Source organism: Muntiacus reevesi, chromosome 3, assembly GCF_963930625.1.
Source record: "Muntiacus reevesi chromosome 3, mMunRee1.1, whole genome shotgun sequence".
Classification (NCBI taxonomy): Eukaryota; Metazoa; Chordata; class Mammalia; order Artiodactyla; family Cervidae; genus Muntiacus; species Muntiacus reevesi.
In genome coordinates, this window is record NC_089251.1 from 3,795,314 (window position 1) to 3,813,841 (window position 18,528).

The 18,528-nt window shown below is 57.2% G+C and overlaps 2 protein-coding genes across 5 annotated transcripts in view; one reads left to right on the top strand and one right to left on the bottom strand.

The window, feature by feature from the left end:
• Positions 1-327: 327 nt before the first annotated feature.
• On the bottom strand, positions 328-7,930 carry SPACA9 (sperm acrosome associated 9). Of its 2 annotated transcripts, XM_065928185.1 has the most exons (5): positions 7,765-7,810; positions 6,558-6,637; positions 4,906-5,081; positions 2,088-2,290; positions 328-1,361 (listed from the first exon to the last, which is right to left on the bottom strand). In XM_065928185.1, the coding sequence occupies exons 3-5, from the start codon at positions 5,050-5,052 to the stop codon at positions 1,037-1,039; spliced, it is 675 nt and encodes a 224-aa protein (XP_065784257.1). In that variant the 5' UTR covers positions 5,053-5,081; positions 6,558-6,637; positions 7,765-7,810; the 3' UTR covers positions 328-1,036. The 2 variants fall into 2 exon arrangements, with proteins under 2 accessions (XP_065784257.1, XP_065784259.1); XM_065928187.1 differs by lacking the exon at positions 6,558-6,637 and having other exon boundaries at positions 7,765-7,930.
• Positions 7,931-10,762: 2,832 nt separating this feature from the next.
• AK8 (adenylate kinase 8) overlaps positions 10,763-18,528 on the top strand; it is a 133,025-nt gene continuing 125,259 nt past the window's right edge. For 2 of the 3 annotated variants that reach the window (XM_065927100.1, XM_065927101.1), the window contains exons 1-2: positions 10,763-11,400; positions 14,323-14,407. In XM_065927100.1, coding sequence (XP_065783172.1) covers positions 11,317-11,400; positions 14,323-14,407 — 169 coding nt within the window. In that variant the 5' untranslated portion in view covers positions 10,763-11,316. The other variant, XM_065927102.1, reaches the window with a different exon arrangement.

Below are 18,528 nucleotides of genomic sequence, written 5' to 3' on the forward strand. Positions count from 1 at the left end.
GTGTGCGGCGTGGTTTTCCACGGCTCGCCTCTGCCTCGCCGCCCTGGAAATCTGTGTGCTCTGCCCGTTTGAACAGAGGAAGCAGCTCCTTTGGGACAAGACTTTGAGGTGGCAGTTTTAAGTTCTGTCTGGAAAATTTAGATGTTCTTGTCTGAGTAGGCCTCTAACTCTGCCAAGAGTTACTGGGCTGGCCTGCTGCGGGCCTCTGGCCTGAGCCTCTAGGGAGCAGACCCCGCGTGGGGCAGGGGTGTCCCCTGCACGCAGGCAGCTTCACCAGCGGTTCCGCTCGTGGGGCTCCTGCCCAGCGTCCTCTGGCGTCTCGGGGTGAGCGCCAGGAAAGCGCCCAGGCAGAGAGGTGCCAGAACACGTTTTTATTCTTGACTGTCGCCCCCGAGGAAGCAAGAACACAGAAGCTAAGTCGCCCCCTGCGAAGGGAAAAACCAGCAGTGAGACAGCACCTCTGGCAGGCTCAGCAGCAACGCCACAGGCCCAGCGCCTGGGCCGCAGGCAGGTCGCGGGGACCAGGAGACCGTCCTCCTGCAGGAGCCACAGTGTCCGTTCTTCCGGCTTCCCGCCGTCTCTTCCCAAGGAGAGGAGAGGCTGGGCGGCTTGTTCCCCTTTGGTCCAGAGACCTGACCCCACCGAGCAGCCTCAGGCCGGAACAGCTCTGTCCCGCGGCTGGAAGGGGGCCACGCGGTCTCTTCCGGCTGTGTGGCTGGGCCTCGGCAAGAGGGTCAGCCCTCCAGCCCTTCCGGGGGCCCGCCCCCCTCCCCTGAACCCACCAGCAGCAGTGTAAGTGGGGGTACTTCTGGGCACAGGGCCTGACACTCGGAGGCGAAGGAAAGTTGAGAGGTTAGAGCACTAGAGGGAGAGTTTGGAGGCCGTCGTGGGGTAGCCCCCTGGGGATCAGTAAGTGACAAGGATGGTGAGCAGCAGTACAGATGGATCAACTGGTGGAAGCCAGGCTTAGTTACAGGACGCCCCGAACGCGATGGGGTGGGGCAGGGCTGGGGTCGGGTGGGTCCCCCAACCCGAGTCACAGTTTCCCACCGGCTGGTCTCCAGGGCGGTTTTGAACTTCCTTGGTCTTTCCCCCCAGGTTTGGGGACATTCTGTGTCAGCTGCCCACAGTTTTGTTTCCGCAGCTGGGGCTGGGCGCCTGGGGCCTGGGGAGCGTGCACGGTGGCCAGAGTGGCTGCCTGGGGCTCACTCACTTGGTGCAGCGCTTTGCGGGGCAGCTTCTCCGAGTGGGCGACCCACTCTTTCATCAGGTCCAGGATGATGGGGATGAGGCTGACCACACCTCCATAGTGGTTCCGGGCCTCGTCACAGCTGAGGTGGTTGACCACGTCGTGGGGGTATCTGCAGGGCGGTGGGACGGGCCGGGTGAGCCCTGCTCCGGGGACTGGCGTGCCGGCAGGGGTTTTCCTAAGGCTGCCCCCGCCGCACAGCCCCTGGGGAGGCTGTGGAGCTGTGCGCCTGCCAGGCCAGGCTCTCCATGCCAGGCATGGTGGCGGCTCAGCAGGTTTAGGGCCCCAGAGCCCCCGGGGGTCCCGGTGTGAAGGGTGCGAGTGGAGAACCCCTGGCCTGCGGCTGTCAGAGACCTGGGCAGGGGCCGAGGAAGCCTGCTGTCATCACCCCAGGCGCACCGTGTACCGTTTGACCTTGCTCACCCTTATACCTAAACGGCCTGCTCTGAAATCTGGTACTCTGTGCTGCGGGTCGACCCCCCAGGGCTCAGAGTGAGGGAGCCGAGTAGCTAACGCCACGGGATAGGACTCCTGATAGCCCACTTCTCTGGGGGCTCCTGGGAACAACTGCTCTGTGACACCTGCTTTTGGCCCGGTGCTGCCTCGAGCCAGAGGGTTTGCGTTCTGCTAGGTCTGGGCTTCAGAATCTCTCATTTTCAGTAAATGATTTGTTGGGTCAGAGTCACTCGGGTGAACCAAGGGGCCTAGGATTTCCCAGCTGGGAACCTCTGGACAGTAGCCCCGGGACTCACTTCCTCCAGGGGTTCTCTCCCATCCCCGCCCCAGCTCCTCCCACACGAATGTGCGGAGACCCCTGATGGGACCAGGAGGGTCTTACTTGGCTCGCAAGCTACTCAGGTCATTGCTTTGGCTCACGAGGGTCTTGCATTTCTCAAGGAGGTTGTTGGTGACCGGGGTTCCAGCGTGCAGGGCCTCGAAGTGCTGGCAGAGCTTGCTGAGCTCCGAGCAGATGTCCAGGAACATGAGCAGGATGCGCCGGTCTGTGGAGTTGCTGCAGTGGTGCTCCATGTAGCTCTGCACCTGCAGGGGCCCACGGGGTGTGAGTGCCCAGGGTACCCACCCTGGTCCTCCTGCCTTCCCGGGTCACGGGGGACAGGTCCCCGATGTGCGAGGCCGTCGGGTCTACAGGCCTATAGACTGTGAACGTCGTGAAGTGTCACGGGCCCCATCTCGCTCAGTCCTCCCTGAATGCCACCCTCCGGGTCCCCTTTTTCAGTCCTCATTTTACAGATGAATATGAGGCTCAGAGAGGTGAGATACCTGCCCAGGTACCACCGCAGTGGTGAAGCTGAGTCACCCTAGCTCCAGAGCTCTGAGCCCAGACCCAGGCAGCTGAGCCAACACTTGAAGTACAGGGGGCTGGTCCCTGACTCTTGATGCCAAGGTCCCACCCACTTTGAGAATTTCTGGGCTGGGCCAGTCAGTCGACGGAGCAAACTAGAACCTGTTGCATTCTTGTTGTCCTACGTTTTCAGGGGAAGAGAAAGGAGGGACAGGTCAGTAAGTAGAGCTGGGAAAACTGGTCCGTATGAGGAAAGAAATGCAGCCTCCGCCTCACGCCACAGACAAAATCAACTCCAGGAGAATGAAGAACTTGATTACTAAAAACAGGGACTTCCCTGGTGGTCCAGTGGCTAAGACTCTGCTCCCAGTGCAGAAGGCCCCAGGTTCCATCCCTGGTCAGGAACCTAGACCCACATGCCTCAACTAAGAGTTCACGTGCTGCAACTAAAGACGCCGTGTGCTACAACTAAGACCCACGTAACTAAATTGAGCCAAATAAAAATTGATATAAAAAATACTAAAAACAAACGAAAGCTCCCATGTGAATGTGTTTTAGTGGGAGGGAAGTTTTTCATCACTGACTTGATGGACATGAGTTTGAGCAAGCTCCGGGAGCTGGCGATGGACAGGGAGGCCTGGTGTGCTGCAGTCCCTGAGGTTGCAAAGAGTCGGACACAACTGAACAAGTGAACTGAAGTTTTTCTTAAGCCACAAAAGAGGCCAAGGACAGTGATGCAGCTGATCTAATTTCAGCTCACTTCCCTGGGGACCCTGGGGGCCTTTCCAGCTCAGGACACTCCACATCCGGAGACCCAGTCAGTCTGGGTCTGAGATCCACGTGGGCACAGGAGGAGCGGGCTCCAGTCTGGGCAGGATTAACTGCCCCATTCCATGTGGTCCTGCCCTCAGGGAGCTGCTGGAAGGGGGTGTCGCCTGCCTCCTCCAGTTCCCAGAAAAGTCTGAGTCTACACCCGGGTTTTCCTGTCGCTCCCAGCTGCCTTCTTGTTGCTAGAGGATGTCTTCCCCCAATGATCTCAAGTGGTCCTTCCCAAGGACAACAGCTTTGTGTGGGGGAAGAGGCTTTTGACGGCCGCAGTATCCACCTACGCTGCACGCACACCTGCCCCAGGATCCGGGGCAGGGAGGAGCCCGCACTGTGGCGTAACTACAGCAGAGCGGTCACTGGGCCCCTGCAGGCTGCGGGGCAGGCGGTCACCTTCCCGTACCCCGGGCCAGGAAGGGCAGGGGGAGGGTTGAGAGCCCACACAGCCGGGGCCGTTATTCACCAGAAGCTTTCTTAAACCTAAAGGCAAGAAGGAGCACGCTGGGGTCACAAAGCCCCGATGGAGATTCTGAGCAGAGGTGGGGCGCCTCAGGTGGTCCTTCCTGACACTGAACACCTGTCCATGCCCGTGGAAGGCTGGGCCTTTGAGGGACGGGCTGACGAGGATGCAGCCGGTTAACTTTCAAACAGTTCAGAGGGAAGAGGGTGTGTATAAACATGGCTAAAAAGTAACCTGGCATACCTGGATGAAGGTTATATGGGTATTTTTCTGCAGGTTTTTAAAATTTCAAGTTAAGCTGGGAGAAATTTTTACCAAAAAAAATTTTTTTTTTTTTTGAGAATGTTGCCAGGCCATGGTTGTTCTCTGTGGCCCCGTGCGCTTCTCCTAAGCAGTTCTGAGCCTGGTCCCCACTGCCTAGCAGGTGGCATCTCTTCAGTGGGAGAGGGACCCATCTAGAGCTGAGCTGCTCAGGCACGTGGCTTCCTGGAAGGCTGCTTCAGTCTTGAGGCCTCCACGTTCGGCAGGGCAAACTTGGACAGCAGCTCACCCAAAGAGGAGACTCCGGTTAAATGAAATCATTTGCAAACGTGACTTAGCAATGTGGTTGGCGGGTCACAGTTTCTAAGCCCCAGGGGAATCCAGTGGCTGGGACCATGTCCATCTATCTGTCCACCACACATCCCTGTCCTGAGCCCCAGGGCCTGGGACAAAGGACGCTGCCAGGTGCTGGGGGCGTGGGTTTACAGATGATCTCATGAAATCCGCCTAACAGCCCTGGGAGGGGTGTGCTGCTGCTCTTTCTAGTTTTCAGTTGAAACCAGTCGGAGGTCACAGAGGTGGCATGTGGCAGAGCCAGGACTTAAACCCTGGCTGGTGGTGTCTCCAGCCCCCGCTTTCAGCCGCTTTCTTACATAATTGGTGAGGGAATGAGTGCCTGGCTTGTTCCACAGTTAGGATCTGAGACCTGATCCCTGCACCCACGTGCTGGCCCTCTCTGGGCCTTGGTTTCCCCAACTTTTCCAGCAAGGGGTCGAGGCCTGGCCCCACCTGCCCGCGAGCGCCTACCTGCCCGATGCTGGAGATGGGCCGGATCTTGTCGTGGGCGTTCTCCCTGCAGTGCTCCAGGGCCGCGATGAAGGTGAACTGCTGCTGCTGGAAGATCTTGTACTTCTGCTCCACGTTCCGCAGGGACTCTTTCACCTCATTCATCATTCTGCCTGCTCACTGGGGCACAGAGGAGCCTGTGCGGAGGAAAAGGAGAGTCCTGAGCTCCCAGGGCACTGAGCAGCTTCCCACAGCCCTGGGAGCAGAGACAATATTCACCCCCGTGTTGCAGAGAGGGAGGTGAGGCCCTGGGATGCTGCGCATCTGCCCAAGAACCTGGCCAGCTATCAGTGACACAACCAGGCTTGACCCAGACCCGACGCGAGCCCTGTTACCCTCCAGAGACGTGGTCTTTTCCGTGAAACAAGACTTCCTTCCCTCAACTGTAGATAGGAATCTCTCCGGACCTCAGTTTCTCCAGATTGTGGGTGTCTATCTCACACACACACACACTTCAGGACACAGTCTGGGCCTCAGTTTCTCCAGATTTTGGGTGTCTAACACACACACACACACACAGCCTCCCATGGCCACACACACAGCCCCACACACACACACACACACAGCCTCCCATGGCCATGTGTTAAATCTATTCATCAGCTGGGATCCAATTGTTTTAAAATATCTGCCACTCAACAGTTGTTAGCAAAGTCTAGGGATTCTTTTCCAGCTAGGCAGGGGAGGTCGGCACCGGGACCCTCTCAGCTTGTCTGAGGTGCGGTTACTCGGCTCTGTGCTTGGGGCAGGAGCCCTGAGCTGGGGTTTGCCAGTCCCCAGGGAAGGACCGGCAGTGATGCCTTCTCCTGCCCCGCCATGCTGTTTGCAGGGAGGAAACAGTTGGAAACACTGATGCTGTGGGGAGCACGCTCACAGACTGTCCCCAGTGTGATCCAGGAGGTCTGCAGTGTGTCCAGAGCTGCTTCTGCATGGAAACGGCAGTGGGTTCTGTCTTCCATGACATGACAGGTTTACTGAGCACATGCCAAGTGCTTGGGGTCACAGGTTTATGGAATGTTAGGGCTGGCAGGCACCTCAGAAGGTCAACTCCCCTTAACTTCGGGGGAAGCCGAGGCTCTGGGTGTCACAGCAACCTTGTGCTGGAGACACCCTAGGTCCTGGGTTTCCTGAGATCTAACCACCAGCATCCTCGGAGGTGCTGCAGCTGCTGCCCCGCACCGCGAGGCCCCGGCACACGTGGAGCCCAGGCTCAGCTGCGCGGAGACAAGGCCCCAGCGAGATGCTGCAGGTGGAAGGGGCCAGAACGTGGGGGGCGGGGGGACTGAGGAAGGGAAGGACGCATTCCAGGCATGCCACCAGGTCCCAGGCTGGGAGGAGGCTTGCTTCCTGCTGGGCCCCACCCTGCAGACGTCGTTAGGCCCTTTTGGCAGCACCATCCTGGGCACCAGAGCCTGCGTTTGCCAGCAGGACAACACAGTGCCACTGGGGTTAGGCCTGACCCAGGGCCACGCGGGGCGGGGCCTCCTTCCACTCAACTTTCCACCGGTTCTGCTGAAACTAACTCACCCAAGACAGGCGGGGAGTGGGCTTACGGGATGCCGCGGGGCCCATGGTCAGACACCAGTCATAGCCAGTCAAGGCCCCCCCAGCCCTACCTGCAGGCGGGAATGACGGTCAACCTGGGTGCAGTGGTTTTCTGTTGCCTCCCGTGGAGGCAGGCCTGCCAGGACCTGGCCTAGGGAGAGGAGAGTGAGGCACATACCTGGGTGTAAAAGGTGAGAGGGTGCCAGGACCTCAGCAATCAAGATAGGTAAAAGCAAGCATGACGTGCGGCAGCCCCCACCCAAAGAAAAAGCCACAGGAGCTGCTGACGGCTCGGCCTCCTAGGGGAGGGAAGGTCTGGAAAGAAGGCTGGCTTTGGAGACGAGGGTGGGCAAGCAGGCAGGCGGAGGAGGTGGGGCCCTGGGCAGAGGGTGGAGGCTGTGGGCAGGGCGAGGCTGAGGCCCCACGTGAGGGCAGAGCTGTGAGGGCAACCACGGAAGCTTCTAGCCCAGGAGGCACAGAGCACTTGAGGCAGTCATTCATTCGTACTGAAGCGCCTGCCAGGCCAGGGCTCAGACACCTGCAGGGTGCTGGACTGGGCACACAGCATTGAGCCAAACAGACAAGACTCCCTACCCTGGAGGGACATTAGGAGTGGGAGGCAGACAATGAGCAAACGGTAGTTCAGATTCAGGAGAAAAGAAAGCAGGGGGGTGGGTGGGGGTGGCCAGAAGGGCTATGTGGCCCACAGGAGGGGCACGTGCAGGAGGCGGACGGGTGCAGGGGAGGCCGAACTGGAGCCAAGCTTCAGCCTTCACCGAGATCCTGGGTGGCTCGCCCCAATCCTCCTAGTAACAGCCGGCTACTCAGCGAGGCTCTAGGTAAACCCTGGAGGAGCTTCATCTCAGATGCCCGCCATAGCCCGTTGAATGAGGTACCACGGTGATTCCCACAGGACAGACGACAGAGCTGAGGTCTGGCAGCTGGGATGTGAGCAAACCCGGGTGTCCCACTCACTTCTGCCCGATTTCACTGAGCCTGAGATCTTTACTTGGTTACCTCCCCTCTTCCCCTCACCTCAGTGAGGGTCCATTGAGAGAAACACACCAGATACCAGATTGACTGAGGCTTCAGGGAGGTGGGCGGGTGGGTGAGGTGTGGATACCAAGGGCCTACACAACCCAGACCCAACACCTTGCTTCCACTTGTGTGAGACTGTTCTCTGTTCCCCCTCCCAAAGCAACGAGGACTAGCATTCAATGTATCCTGCTCCCTGCCACCCTCCTGGGTTTGCCAAGGTCTTCAGGGATACAGCCCTACCTTGGCTGGTGGCCCCAAGAGGCCCTGAGAGCAAAACCGACTTGGTTCTTGATCCTATTGATTTGTGACATGCACACCAGGAATGTCGTGCGGGGAGCTGTAATAAGCTATTCAAAGCGACTGTCCCTTGAACAAGAATCACCGCAGTCAAATTAGTCTGGATGAAAGGCAGGGGGTGCAGGCGCTTCTCGATCTGGGGGAGGAGGAAGGAAAAAGTGATTACCCACTAGATTTTCAGCTTTAATTGATTTGTATTTTTCCTGGCTGTTAAAGAAGATTAAATCATGGTATGAAAAGTGCCTAGGGCTTAAAATAAATGAGGAGAAAGGCAAGTCGTTTCAGAAATGTCCAGGAAGCAAGCTGAACCTCTGCAGTGCAAATTGCAGGCTTGGTGGTTGTGTTCTTTGTTCAGAGGGAGGCTGCTTCTTTCCCTTCCCCAGCTGTCTCTGCAGCTGGATTTGACTTGACAGGCCTACCAAGGTGTGCGTGCTTTGAGGAGGCAGTTCTGAGGTGGAGAGAGCCCTTTTCCCTTGGAGGCCGTGTCTCTGGGCTGGTGACTGATGGCAAAGGCTTTGGCTAGGAAGCAGGAATCTGAGTCCCAGGCTGGCTCTTTGTTGTTGTTCGTTTGCTCAGCTGTCTGACTTGTGACCCCACGAACTACAGCATACCAGGCTTCCGTGTCCTTCACCATCTCCCGGAGTTTGCTCAAACTCACACCCACTGAGTCGATGACACCATCCAACCATCAATCCTCTGTCGCCCCTTCTCCTTCTGCCTTCAATCTTTCCCGGCATCAGGGTCTTTTCCAATGAGTTGGCTCTTTGCATCATGTGGCCAAAGTATTGGAGCTTCAGCATCAGTCCTTCCAATGAATATGCACAGGAAGGCTGGCTCTACTTTGGATTTAATGAGTGACCTTGGCCTAGAATTTTCCCCTTTCTGGGCCTCAGTTCAGTTCAGTTCAGCCGCTCAGTTATGTCCAACTCTTCGAAACCGCATGGACCACAGCACACCAGGCCTCCCTGTCCATCACCAACTCCCGGAGTTTACCCAAACTCCTGTCCATTGAGTCGCTGATGCCATCCAACCATCTCATCCTCTGTCATCCCCTTCTCCTCCTGCCTTCAACCTTTCCCAGCATCAGGGTCTTTTCAAATGAGTCAGCTCTTCGCATCAGGTGGCCCAAGTATTGGAGTTTCAGCTTCAGCATCAGTCCTCCCAATGAACACTCAGGACTGATCTTTAGGGTGGACTGGCTGGATCTCCTTGCAGTCCAAGGGACTCTCAAGAGTCTTCTCCATCACCACAATTCAAAAGCACCAATTCTTCGGCACTCAGCTTTCTTTATAGTCCAACTCACATCCATACATGACTACTGGAAAAACCATAGTCTTGACTAGACGGACCTTGGTTGGCAAAGTAACGTTTCTTCATTTTAATACGCTGTCTAGGTTGGTCATAACTTTCCTTCCAAGGAGTAAGTGTCTTTTAATTTCATGGCTGCAGTCACCATCTGCAGTAATTTTGGAGCCCCCCAAAATAAAGTCAGCCACTGTTTCCACTGTTTCCCCATCTATTTGCCATGAAGTGATAGGACCGGATGCCATGAACTTAGTTTTCTGAATGTTGAGCTTTAAGCCAACGTTTTCAATCTCCTCTTTTACTTTCATCAAGAGGCTCTTGAGTTCTTCACTTTCTGCCATAAGGGTGGTGTCATCTGCATATCTGAGGTTATTGATATTTCTCCCAGCAATCTTGATTCCTGCTTGCGCTTCCTACAGCCCAGCGTTTTTCATGATGTAGTCTGCATATAAGTTAAACAAGCAGGGTGACAATATACAGCCTTGACAAATTCCTTTTTCTATTTGGAACCAGTCTGTTGTTCCACGTCCAGTTCTAAGTATTGCTTCCCGACCTGCATACAAATTTCTCAAGAGTCTCAGTTTATCCATTTGTAAAATGAGGGAGTTTGGATTAGAAGCTCCTCAAGGGCTCTTCTGATTCATTCTAATGTTCCGTGATTGACAACTGATGAGGAAAGAGAGGGGAAATGGCTCAGCCAACAACTTTGCACCATTCTGAGTCTCTAATTTCTCATCTGTAAAATGGAATGAAGGTACCTATTTCTCAGGGTTGGTGCAAAGATTCAGTGAGATAATATCACTAAGAGTAGCAACTCTGCATTGTGCATTCACTACACATCAGTTACTAATACTTCTGATACATTAGCTCATGGAATCTTTCATAATCCCCACTTCATCGGGGAGAGAAGTGAGACCCAGGGCAAGCTGGCACAGTTAGTTGAGAGTGGAGTCGGGATTTGAACTCTGCGCAGTCTGCATTGACTATGCCATACTCCCTCTCCAGAACGTTCACAGACCCCATAGTTTTGTTGAGAGTACAGCTCAAAAACGGGCAGCTCCTCCTGAGAGGAGCAACTGGACAAGTGCCGTGGCCGCTACCAGGTGTTCCACCCCCGCCCCCCCACCCGGGATGAACACGATTCGCAGATCTCCTTCCCCCCATCGCGTCCCACCCCATCGGTCTCTCGGGTCACCGGCAGCGGCGGCCCCCCTCCATTCTCCAGCGCTACCCCCCTCGCCCCTCAGTTTCCAAATCTAGGGCTTGGGTGGCCCTCCCCAGGCCTGCTTTAACCTTGGTTGTCCTAGAGCGGCCTTCACTCAACGGAGCGCCCTGAAGCCGGAGAGTCTCCGCGGGTGTCTGGGGCCCCGGTAGGGCGGGGAGGCCCTTGCCGGGGCTTGGGCGGAGGGGTGGGTGGGGCGGGGGAGAGCAGGGGTGAGAAGGGGCGGGGCCGCGGGCCTGATTGTTACCGCCGCTGCCATAGCAATCGGGTCACGTGACAGCCCAGCCTCCGCCCCCGGAGCTGCCCGCTGGTCCCCGGGGTCGAGGGACACACCCGTCCCTCCTTTTTCAAACACCCTGCCCCTCATCTCCGGGAGTTGGTGATGGACAGGGAAGGCCTGGAGTGCTGCAGCCCATGGGGGTCGCAAAGAGACGGACACGACTGAGCGCCCGAACTGAACGGCCCCACATCTACCCCAGGGTCTTCCTTTTAAAGACGGGGAAACTGAGGCCCAGAGAGCGGAGCTGGGGAGGCTCAAGGAGCACCGAACGCCTGGGCCTGGGCGCCTTGGCGGAAACAGAAGTAGGATCCGCCTCCCGCCTCTCCCCGGCCGACGTGCCCTCGGGGTACTGTAGGGCGTCTCAGCGCAGGAGGGGGCCCTCTGAACCAGGAGGCCGCAGCAGGAGGAGACTTGGGGTTCCCCGCTGAGGCGCGCAGAGTCGGGGGGCGAGGCCGGGGCTGGGGAGCACTTGATTCATGCGGCTGAGGGATCGGGCTGAGGAGACCGGGAGCCAGACTCGGCACCAGCCTCGCCCGCGGGGTGGGGGAGTGGGGCGGGAGCGACGCGTACTGATGACGCAGCGGCGTGGCGCCCCTGGCGACGGCGGTCTTCAGGGAGCGGCGCGTGCTGATGACGACGTGGCCCTAGCGACGGCGGTCCCCAGGGAGCGGCCGCGCTGCGAAGCAGCATGGACGCGACCACAGCTCCTCATCGTATCCCCCCGCAAATGCCCCAGTATGGGGAGGCGAACCACGTCTTCGAGTTGATGCAGGTGACCCGGGCAGCCCTGTCCTATCGCGACACCAGGCGGTGGCCAGGGACCCTCTTGGAGGCGGCCCGGCTGCACGCTGGCGACCCTACATCTGGGAGGGGTCACGTCTGTTAGCCATGAGGCCGCCCGACTTGGGGTGTCCGACACGACTGTGTCATCGTATCCCCAAGGAACCCCTAGACCGAAAGATGCTCCTTGACCCTACTCAGCTGGCCCTGGAGGGAGGAAAAGGGGGCAGGCCATCCCGGCCGTGACTGGACCCTTGCTCCGACCCAGTCATGTCGATGACCTGGAAGAGGTTCCTTCCTTTTTCTCAATTCCCCTGTCTGTGAAACGCGAGGTTGCAAGAGGTGGTTTCCAAGGGACTCGTCGGGTGCTGACCATTCCCAGGCTGGCTGCGGTGTTGTGTCTGAGCTGGGGAGTGTCGGAGTTGAAGGTGGCCTCTCCATCCTCTGAGAGGCCCGCCTCCTGGGACAGCAGCCCTGTGGTGTGGACAGCAGCTTTTCCCACCCGGCCCTTTCTCCTCACAGCCAAGCGTTCAGGGAAGCTTCCAAGCCCTCACCCTGAGTTCCCGACCTGACTGATCCACTGCCTGTGTGACCTGAGGCAAATCCACGCCCCAGCCTGTTCTCCGGGTTTCCCTTCTGCATCTTGGGGTGGTGGTTTAGTCGCTAAGTTGTATCCGACTCTTGCGACCCCATGGACTGTAGCCTGCCAGGCTCCTCTCTCCATGGGATTTTCCAGGCAAGAATACTGGAGTGGGTTGCCATTTCCTTCTCCAAGAGATCTTCCCGACCCAGGCATCCTGGGGAAGTGAAGGCTTTGGGAGCTGAACTGGAGGATCTCTCAGCCACTCAGGTTCTGAGGGCCAGAGGGAAGCCAGAGCATTTGTCTGCTCCTCCGGTTGACCCCCACCCCCAGAGGCACCTCCTCAGTGATGCCTGTGGCTGTTTGAGCGTCTGACAGCTCCGAGAGCAGAGCTCAGAGTAAGAAACCCACGTCTCTATCTCTCCTGCAGACATACGCTTCCTTTGGAAAGTGTTCACTGACAGAGGGCGCACGAGAGATTTCTAAAACCGAGTGGCTGATCTAAGTAGAGGAGATGGCTAGCTGATTCCTAAGTCCGCAGCGGTGGCGGGCAGGACACGGGCAAGTCCTGGGGGCACCCTGGTCTGCTCTTAGGGAATCTGGTGTCTCTCATAGCAATTGTTGGAAGGAGTAGCCTGAGGAAGCTTTTAGTCCATTATTTCCAGTCCTTAGTCATTTCTGTGCTCCCTACATGGTTTTTCACCATTTTCATTTTTTAGCATTTTTATTTTAAAATGATTTTGGAGCCACCGGAAGTTATGCAAGTAGCACAGAATTCTAGTGTATCCTTCCGCCAGCTTCCCCCAGTAGTAACATCTAACGTAAGGGTAGTGCATTGTCAAAACCAGGAAACTGACACAGGCACAATACTATTAACTAGACTACAGACCTTATTTGAATTTCATCCATTTTTACCAGCACTCTTTTTTTTTTTTTTTTTTTCTCGTATGAGTCTGTGAAATTTTGGGCTTCCCAGGTGGCTTAGTGGTAGAGAATCCACCTGCCAATTGCAGGTGCCACAGGAGATGCAGGTTCAGTCCATGGGTGGGGAAGAGCCTCTGGTGAAGGAAATGGCAACCCACTCCAGTATCCCTGCCTGGAAAATTCCATGGACAGAGGAGCCCGGAGTCTACAGTTCGTGGAGTTGTAAAGACTCGGTTGTGACTGAGTTACTGAGCATGCGCACATGCATACACCACACACTGAAATTTTATCACAGGTATAGACTCATGAAACCAACAACATATTTCCATTTTAACTTCATCATTTCTTTAAATCAGTCCACTTTTAATAAGTTAACTTATTTTATTTCATCCTAAGGTTTGATGTACTCATTTTTCTAATATCCATCAGATACGCAACTATTTAAAGTTAAATTTTAGAATATTCATCTGTGAGCTATCTAGAATCATCTCACACGGTCTCACCCGCACCATAGCACCATGGATCGTGTCCAGCTGTGTCTTAATAGGTGTGGAAGCTGAGGCCCAGACAGGGGAAGGGACTGGTGGGATGCCGAGTGGGGCTGGGCCTTCTCACCATTCAGAGCTGTTTCTACTGCACCGTTCTCCATCTGCCCACAAAGGGCTGCAGCCCTGCCTGCTTGTCCCCAGGGCAGAAGGCTGCTCCTTCGTGCACCGGCGCTGCTCGCAGCCACCTGGTTCGTTTCTGTGCCTTTTGTTCTGGAACCATGGAAGCTGCTTTACTTTAGAATTAAGTGGCCAGACAGTCCCAGGACTCTTTAGATACCTGGCTAGTACATACCCTGTCCCACACTGGACAGATGCAGATAGCCGCAGAGGCCACGTCACCCAGCACACGTTCTGTGTAGGGCCCCTTCTGTGGTTGTGCTGGGCACCGAGATGTGGATGAGGCAGGAAAGGATGCGTGGGGGCCACAGGAGCGTGACACAGGGTTGACCTAGTGAGCGTCATGGGGAAAAGTGCTTCATGCTGAGGGAACAACATCTGCAAGGGCTCTGAGGAGTGGATGGGTGCCCTGCAGGAGAGGGATGGAGAGAAGGCTGGTCTGGGGGAGGCCACAAAGGAGCTGAGAGGCAAGGGCCCCAGAACTGCTTGCTCTGAGTCAAGGGCGCTTCCCTCCAGTTCCACCTCCCTCCAGGTGCCCCCACCCCCAGCAAAACCCATGTGGCCATTCCCTCACACCTCTGCTCCCAGGGACCGAGGCAGACACGCACTAGGGTGGGAGACAGGGAAGAGATCAGGCCCTATAACTGGTATCCATAGCGATGCCAGGTTGCTTGGCCACCGGAGCCTGGGACCTTGGGTGCCCATGCAGGCGTCAACCCCCTGAATGTCTGCCCTGTGCCCACAGAACATGCTGGAGCAGCTCCTGATCCACCAACCCAAGGACCCCATCCCATTCATGATTGATCATTTGCAACGAGACAACGACTATGGTGAGCACCAGAGTGGGCCTCTCCCTCTCCCACCCCGTTCCCAGCTGTCCCTCCCCTCTGCCTCCTGGGAACCACTCTGCCCTCCCTGTGCCTAAAAGGGAGGTCAGAGCAGGGGTGGGGACAGGTTTTGACCACTTGGGGAGGTGGTTAATTGAAAAAAAAGCCTTAATTTCTTCTGGAGCACAACTCATACAAATGCTCCTGCCAAGTGATTAAAATAAAAACCTCAGAATGGCATACGGAATCAATTATTAATGCTTTGGCATGCCCCAGCTGATGTCGCCTGTTGGGTTTAAGCTCTGTGATCACTCCACTTGTCAGGTGTAAGTGTGGCTTCTGGTCTACCCAGACAGGCCGCACTCAGTTCTTCCTGATGGTCTTGTTAGGGGCTGTTGTTAATGAATTCCAGAGCTTCCCCAAACCTTGCCCGAGTGAATGCAGGCCAGCCAGACCCAAGGCGGGCGCCCGAGACAGGGAGGAGGGAGAGGAGGCGTTCTGTCCTGCGGTAGATTTGCCAAGCGAAGGAGCCTGGCCGTCCCGCGTGAGCTGTCAGGGAGGCCGGTGTCCCAGAGCTTTGATGTTTCTTTCACCGGAGCATTAGCTGCTTTGAAGGCGTTCCCAGCGCAGCAGTGAAATGAGCGGTGCAGCCGAGAGGGACAGAGGCCTGAGATGCCCGTGGCTGGGTGCAGAGGCCTCAGATGAGAAAGCAAGCGAAATAGTTTTTTAAAGAAAAGGGTGAGAGAGAGGAGACTCGGAGCCCTCAGGTTGCCAGGCACGCCTGGCCTCTTCTGGGGGCCTGCCCACCGGTCCCGGGCGGGCCCAGCCCATGGGAGTGAGGGGCTGTTTCAGAGGCCAGAGTGGGGCAGCGCGATGTGGCATGGAGCACCCCCGCACTGTCCTTTCCTGAGCCTCCAGGGAGGCAGAATCGCGCGTCTCCGCTGGGTCTGAGCTGCCGAGGTGCCCCAGGCGGAGAACGAGCTGGGGTGTCGGGGCCAGGGGTTGTTCTGCTCTGCCCTGCGGGGACTCGTCTAAGGGGCCTCAGTTACCTGGTCCTCTGGTTGGTGTGGGTGGGAGGGAGGCTCCCCTGCTCTGTGGGGGTGAGAAGCCCCCTTGCTTCCTGGTGGTCCTGCTGCAGATCCCCGCTCGCCACCCCCGCCTCACCAAGGAGCCTCTGTTGTCTGGAGGAAGGTGTTCCTGCAGCCTTACCCCCTAACCCGCCCCCAGGCCATTTGGAGCTGGGGTTGTAAGCTCTGTTAACCGAGGGATGCGGGGGGCACTTCTGCCTGTGTTCCCCTCTCATGCCGCCCCCCCCTTCGCCCAATCAATAAAGCAGAGCACAGTCAAAAGAAAGGAAAAGTTAAAGGCCAAATAAAGCCTCAGTTTCCTCCCCTGTAAAACGGGCATGTCTGGTCGCTGAGATGGAGGCGGCCAAGCCCCATCCTGGCCCCTGGTGGTGTCAGTGAAAGGGACGCCAAGGCCTGGAGGCTCCGGCTGGGCTTCAGGTGGTGCTGGGCAAGTGTCCGCTTGTGCGAAGCCCGGTGAGAGTTCTGAGCTAAAACCGTACTTGAGAAAAGAACACTTTGAACTCTGACTTGGTTGTGGTGGCACTTCCTACTTCCGGCTTGAAGAGTTCTGTTCAGGGGCATGCGTGCCACGCTGTGTGTGCCCCTGCCGCCAACCTCACAGCTTTGCCCCCGCTAGAATTTCAAGACCCTGACCTCCAGGGTACCACTCGTCTTTACACTTTTGTCTTGCCCCTCTCTGTGCAGTTATGACTTTCAGTGTCGAACTGACCACTTTGCCAGAATTTTGAAGTCCAGACATCACCATTCTGTTTTAGCTGCAATGCAGGTGTCGTCAGCTGGGCACTCAGCTCAGGCGCTGGCCATCCTGTGCCCTGGGCCGCCGCCTATCCCATCCTCACCCCCTCACACCCCCTCAGCATCCCTTTCCATTTATCCGAAGGCTGCCCTCCGCAGAGCCCTTTCTCCTTTCTCCACGTGACACCGCTCTGTCCCTCTCCAGCGGGGTGGAGAATTCAGACCCTCTTCGTTCAGCTCGAGCTGGGGGTGGGCAGCTCCTGACTGTCCTCCCCGACGCCTGGAGTCTTAGGCTTTTGGCCCAGACAGTCTCAGGGAGTCGAGTCATTGGATCCCAGGAACCACAGTTTGGAGGGGTCAACTTGTTCCTGCAGCCCTCCACCCCCACTCCCAGGCCTTGGGCCACCAGCTCGGAGGGACGTGGACACATCTTTGCCCTTTGGCGCAAGTCCCACCGCTTCAGTGAAGAGAGGGCATCTCTGGTGCCCGTCCCATGCCCAGGCCTCCACCTCCCGGTGAAGCAAAAGACGCGGGAGAAGGAGGGGAGGATGAGGAAGATGGGGGAGGACCACACTTCCAGGATTTCTCTAGGAGAGGGGAAGCCGGAAAGAGTTACACGCGCCCTCATGGTTCTAGAAGAGGACAGGGGGCGTGGAGAGGTCCCCTGGTGTTCAGAGAGCATTCTTGCGGCCCTGGGCTTGTGGGTCAGTCGGTCTTGCCTTCTCCCAGCCGTACAGTGGCCTCTGTCACCTGCAGCCAGGCATCCAACCCCTGCCGGCTCGGCCTGCATGGTGGGTGTTGGGAGGGGCTCCCTGTGAGGTGTGGTGACGTGGCCAGTGGCCAGTGTAGAGGGCAGAAGCCTCTGGACTCCTGGCATGGAGTGTGCACGTGAGGGGCGGGGAGCCGTTGACAGGGCTGGCAGCCCCTTCGCTGCGAGAAAAGCAGATTTAGTACAAAGTGAGCATTTATAGTAGCCCTGGGCAATATTAAAGCAGGCGATGGTGTATATAATGGTGTGTTTCGTTCTTTATCAAACGTTTGTCCAAGAAAGCTGTGTATTAGAGCTCCAATACCTAAGGGTTTTCTTGTGAATTTTAAATCATGCTCCTAGTTAAACCTCAAAAGGCTCTGTGGATGGAAAGGTTTTTTGATTTCCTTTGAAGTGGGTTGAAGAAGTTGATTACTCTTGGCAGTCAAGCAGCCTTTTATGACACTGTTTATAAATAATTACTCATGAGCAGGGCTGGAGTTTCAAGGTGTTAGATTTTAAGAAACTGAAATTAATCACATAAATGTGTGCGAGAAATTAGGTGGAGAGAAAGGCCGTGTGAATGTTCCCCTTTTAAAGTATTTTCAGAGACGTGTACAATTTGGGTGCCACTTACAGGAGCCCGGAAGGCGGGCCGGGGTTGGGGGGGCCTTCCCCAGCAGCCGTGGAGCCTCATAACTTTGTCAAAATGAGCGTGTGACTTGGGAGTCTGCGTGTTCCCAAAACGCTGTTGTCAAAGTGCAGTCCCCCTTCTCCTCGGTCCCTGGGACCCCAAGCCCTGTTGGGTCCGCCCTAAGTTCTAGGGTCCTATGGTGGAGGCCTGGGGTTGGAGCCCTGGAGAGGCAGCAGGGTGACGGGCCCAAGGGCCAGACACAGCCCCCCCCCCCACACCTCCCGCCCCCCACTCCCGTCCTCTGGCTTTGGCAAGCGGGCGTTCTCCCCATGCTCCGAGCAGGCTCGGAGCCCCACCACCCTTGACCCCCTCCTTGCTGCCCTAACACTGCCCCTCCCCTCACCCTCCCCTGGCACCCTAGTTCCAATCTGCCCTGATCAGGCGTTCCCAAAGCCACCTCATTTCCAGACCCACCCACCTTCTGCGGCTTCTCTCCTCCGGTCGGGGCACCCGGGAAGGCCTTGCCCGGGTTCCAAGGCCAGAGAGAGGCCGGGCCGTGCAGCCCTGGCCTGGCTCCCAGCCCCGCAGCTGAACGTGCCTCGCCTGCCCTGGGCCTGCGTCCTGAGCTTCACCGCTCCGTGGAGCCCAGACTCTGGACGCGCTCTGGGAGGTGCTCTCCCTGGCGGCCTGTAGGGCCCACGGGTGGCCGTGGCCGGGTGGCGGCGGGGCAGCCCCCATGGGCCCTGTGTGTGAACGGCACTCTGGGCTCAGGCTGCCAGGCTGGGTGTCCAGGGCGGCAGGGCTGCGCCCCCCACGCCCTTCGGTGGCCGCCCTTGGGGCCTTGCTCCTGTGGGTGGCCCTGGGCCTGGCTCCTGCCTGGGCGGGATTCTCTGAGCCACGCTGGCCTGTGAATAAACCC

Bases quoted from the DNA above. Each gene is read 5' to 3' on its own strand.
- SPACA9 (XM_065928187.1), bottom strand. From the start codon at position 5,052: ATGATGAATGAGGTGAAAGAGTCCCTGCGGAACGTGGAGCAGAAGTAC. The intron at 2,291-4,905 runs GTAGGCGCTCGC...GGGCCCCTGCAG, and splicing joins CCATCTCCAGCATCGGGCAG to GTGCAGAGCTACATGGAGCA. The intron at 1,362-2,087 runs GTAAGACCCTCC...ACCGCCCTGCAG, and splicing joins CTGAGTAGCTTGCGAGCCAA to ATACCCCCACGACGTGGTCA.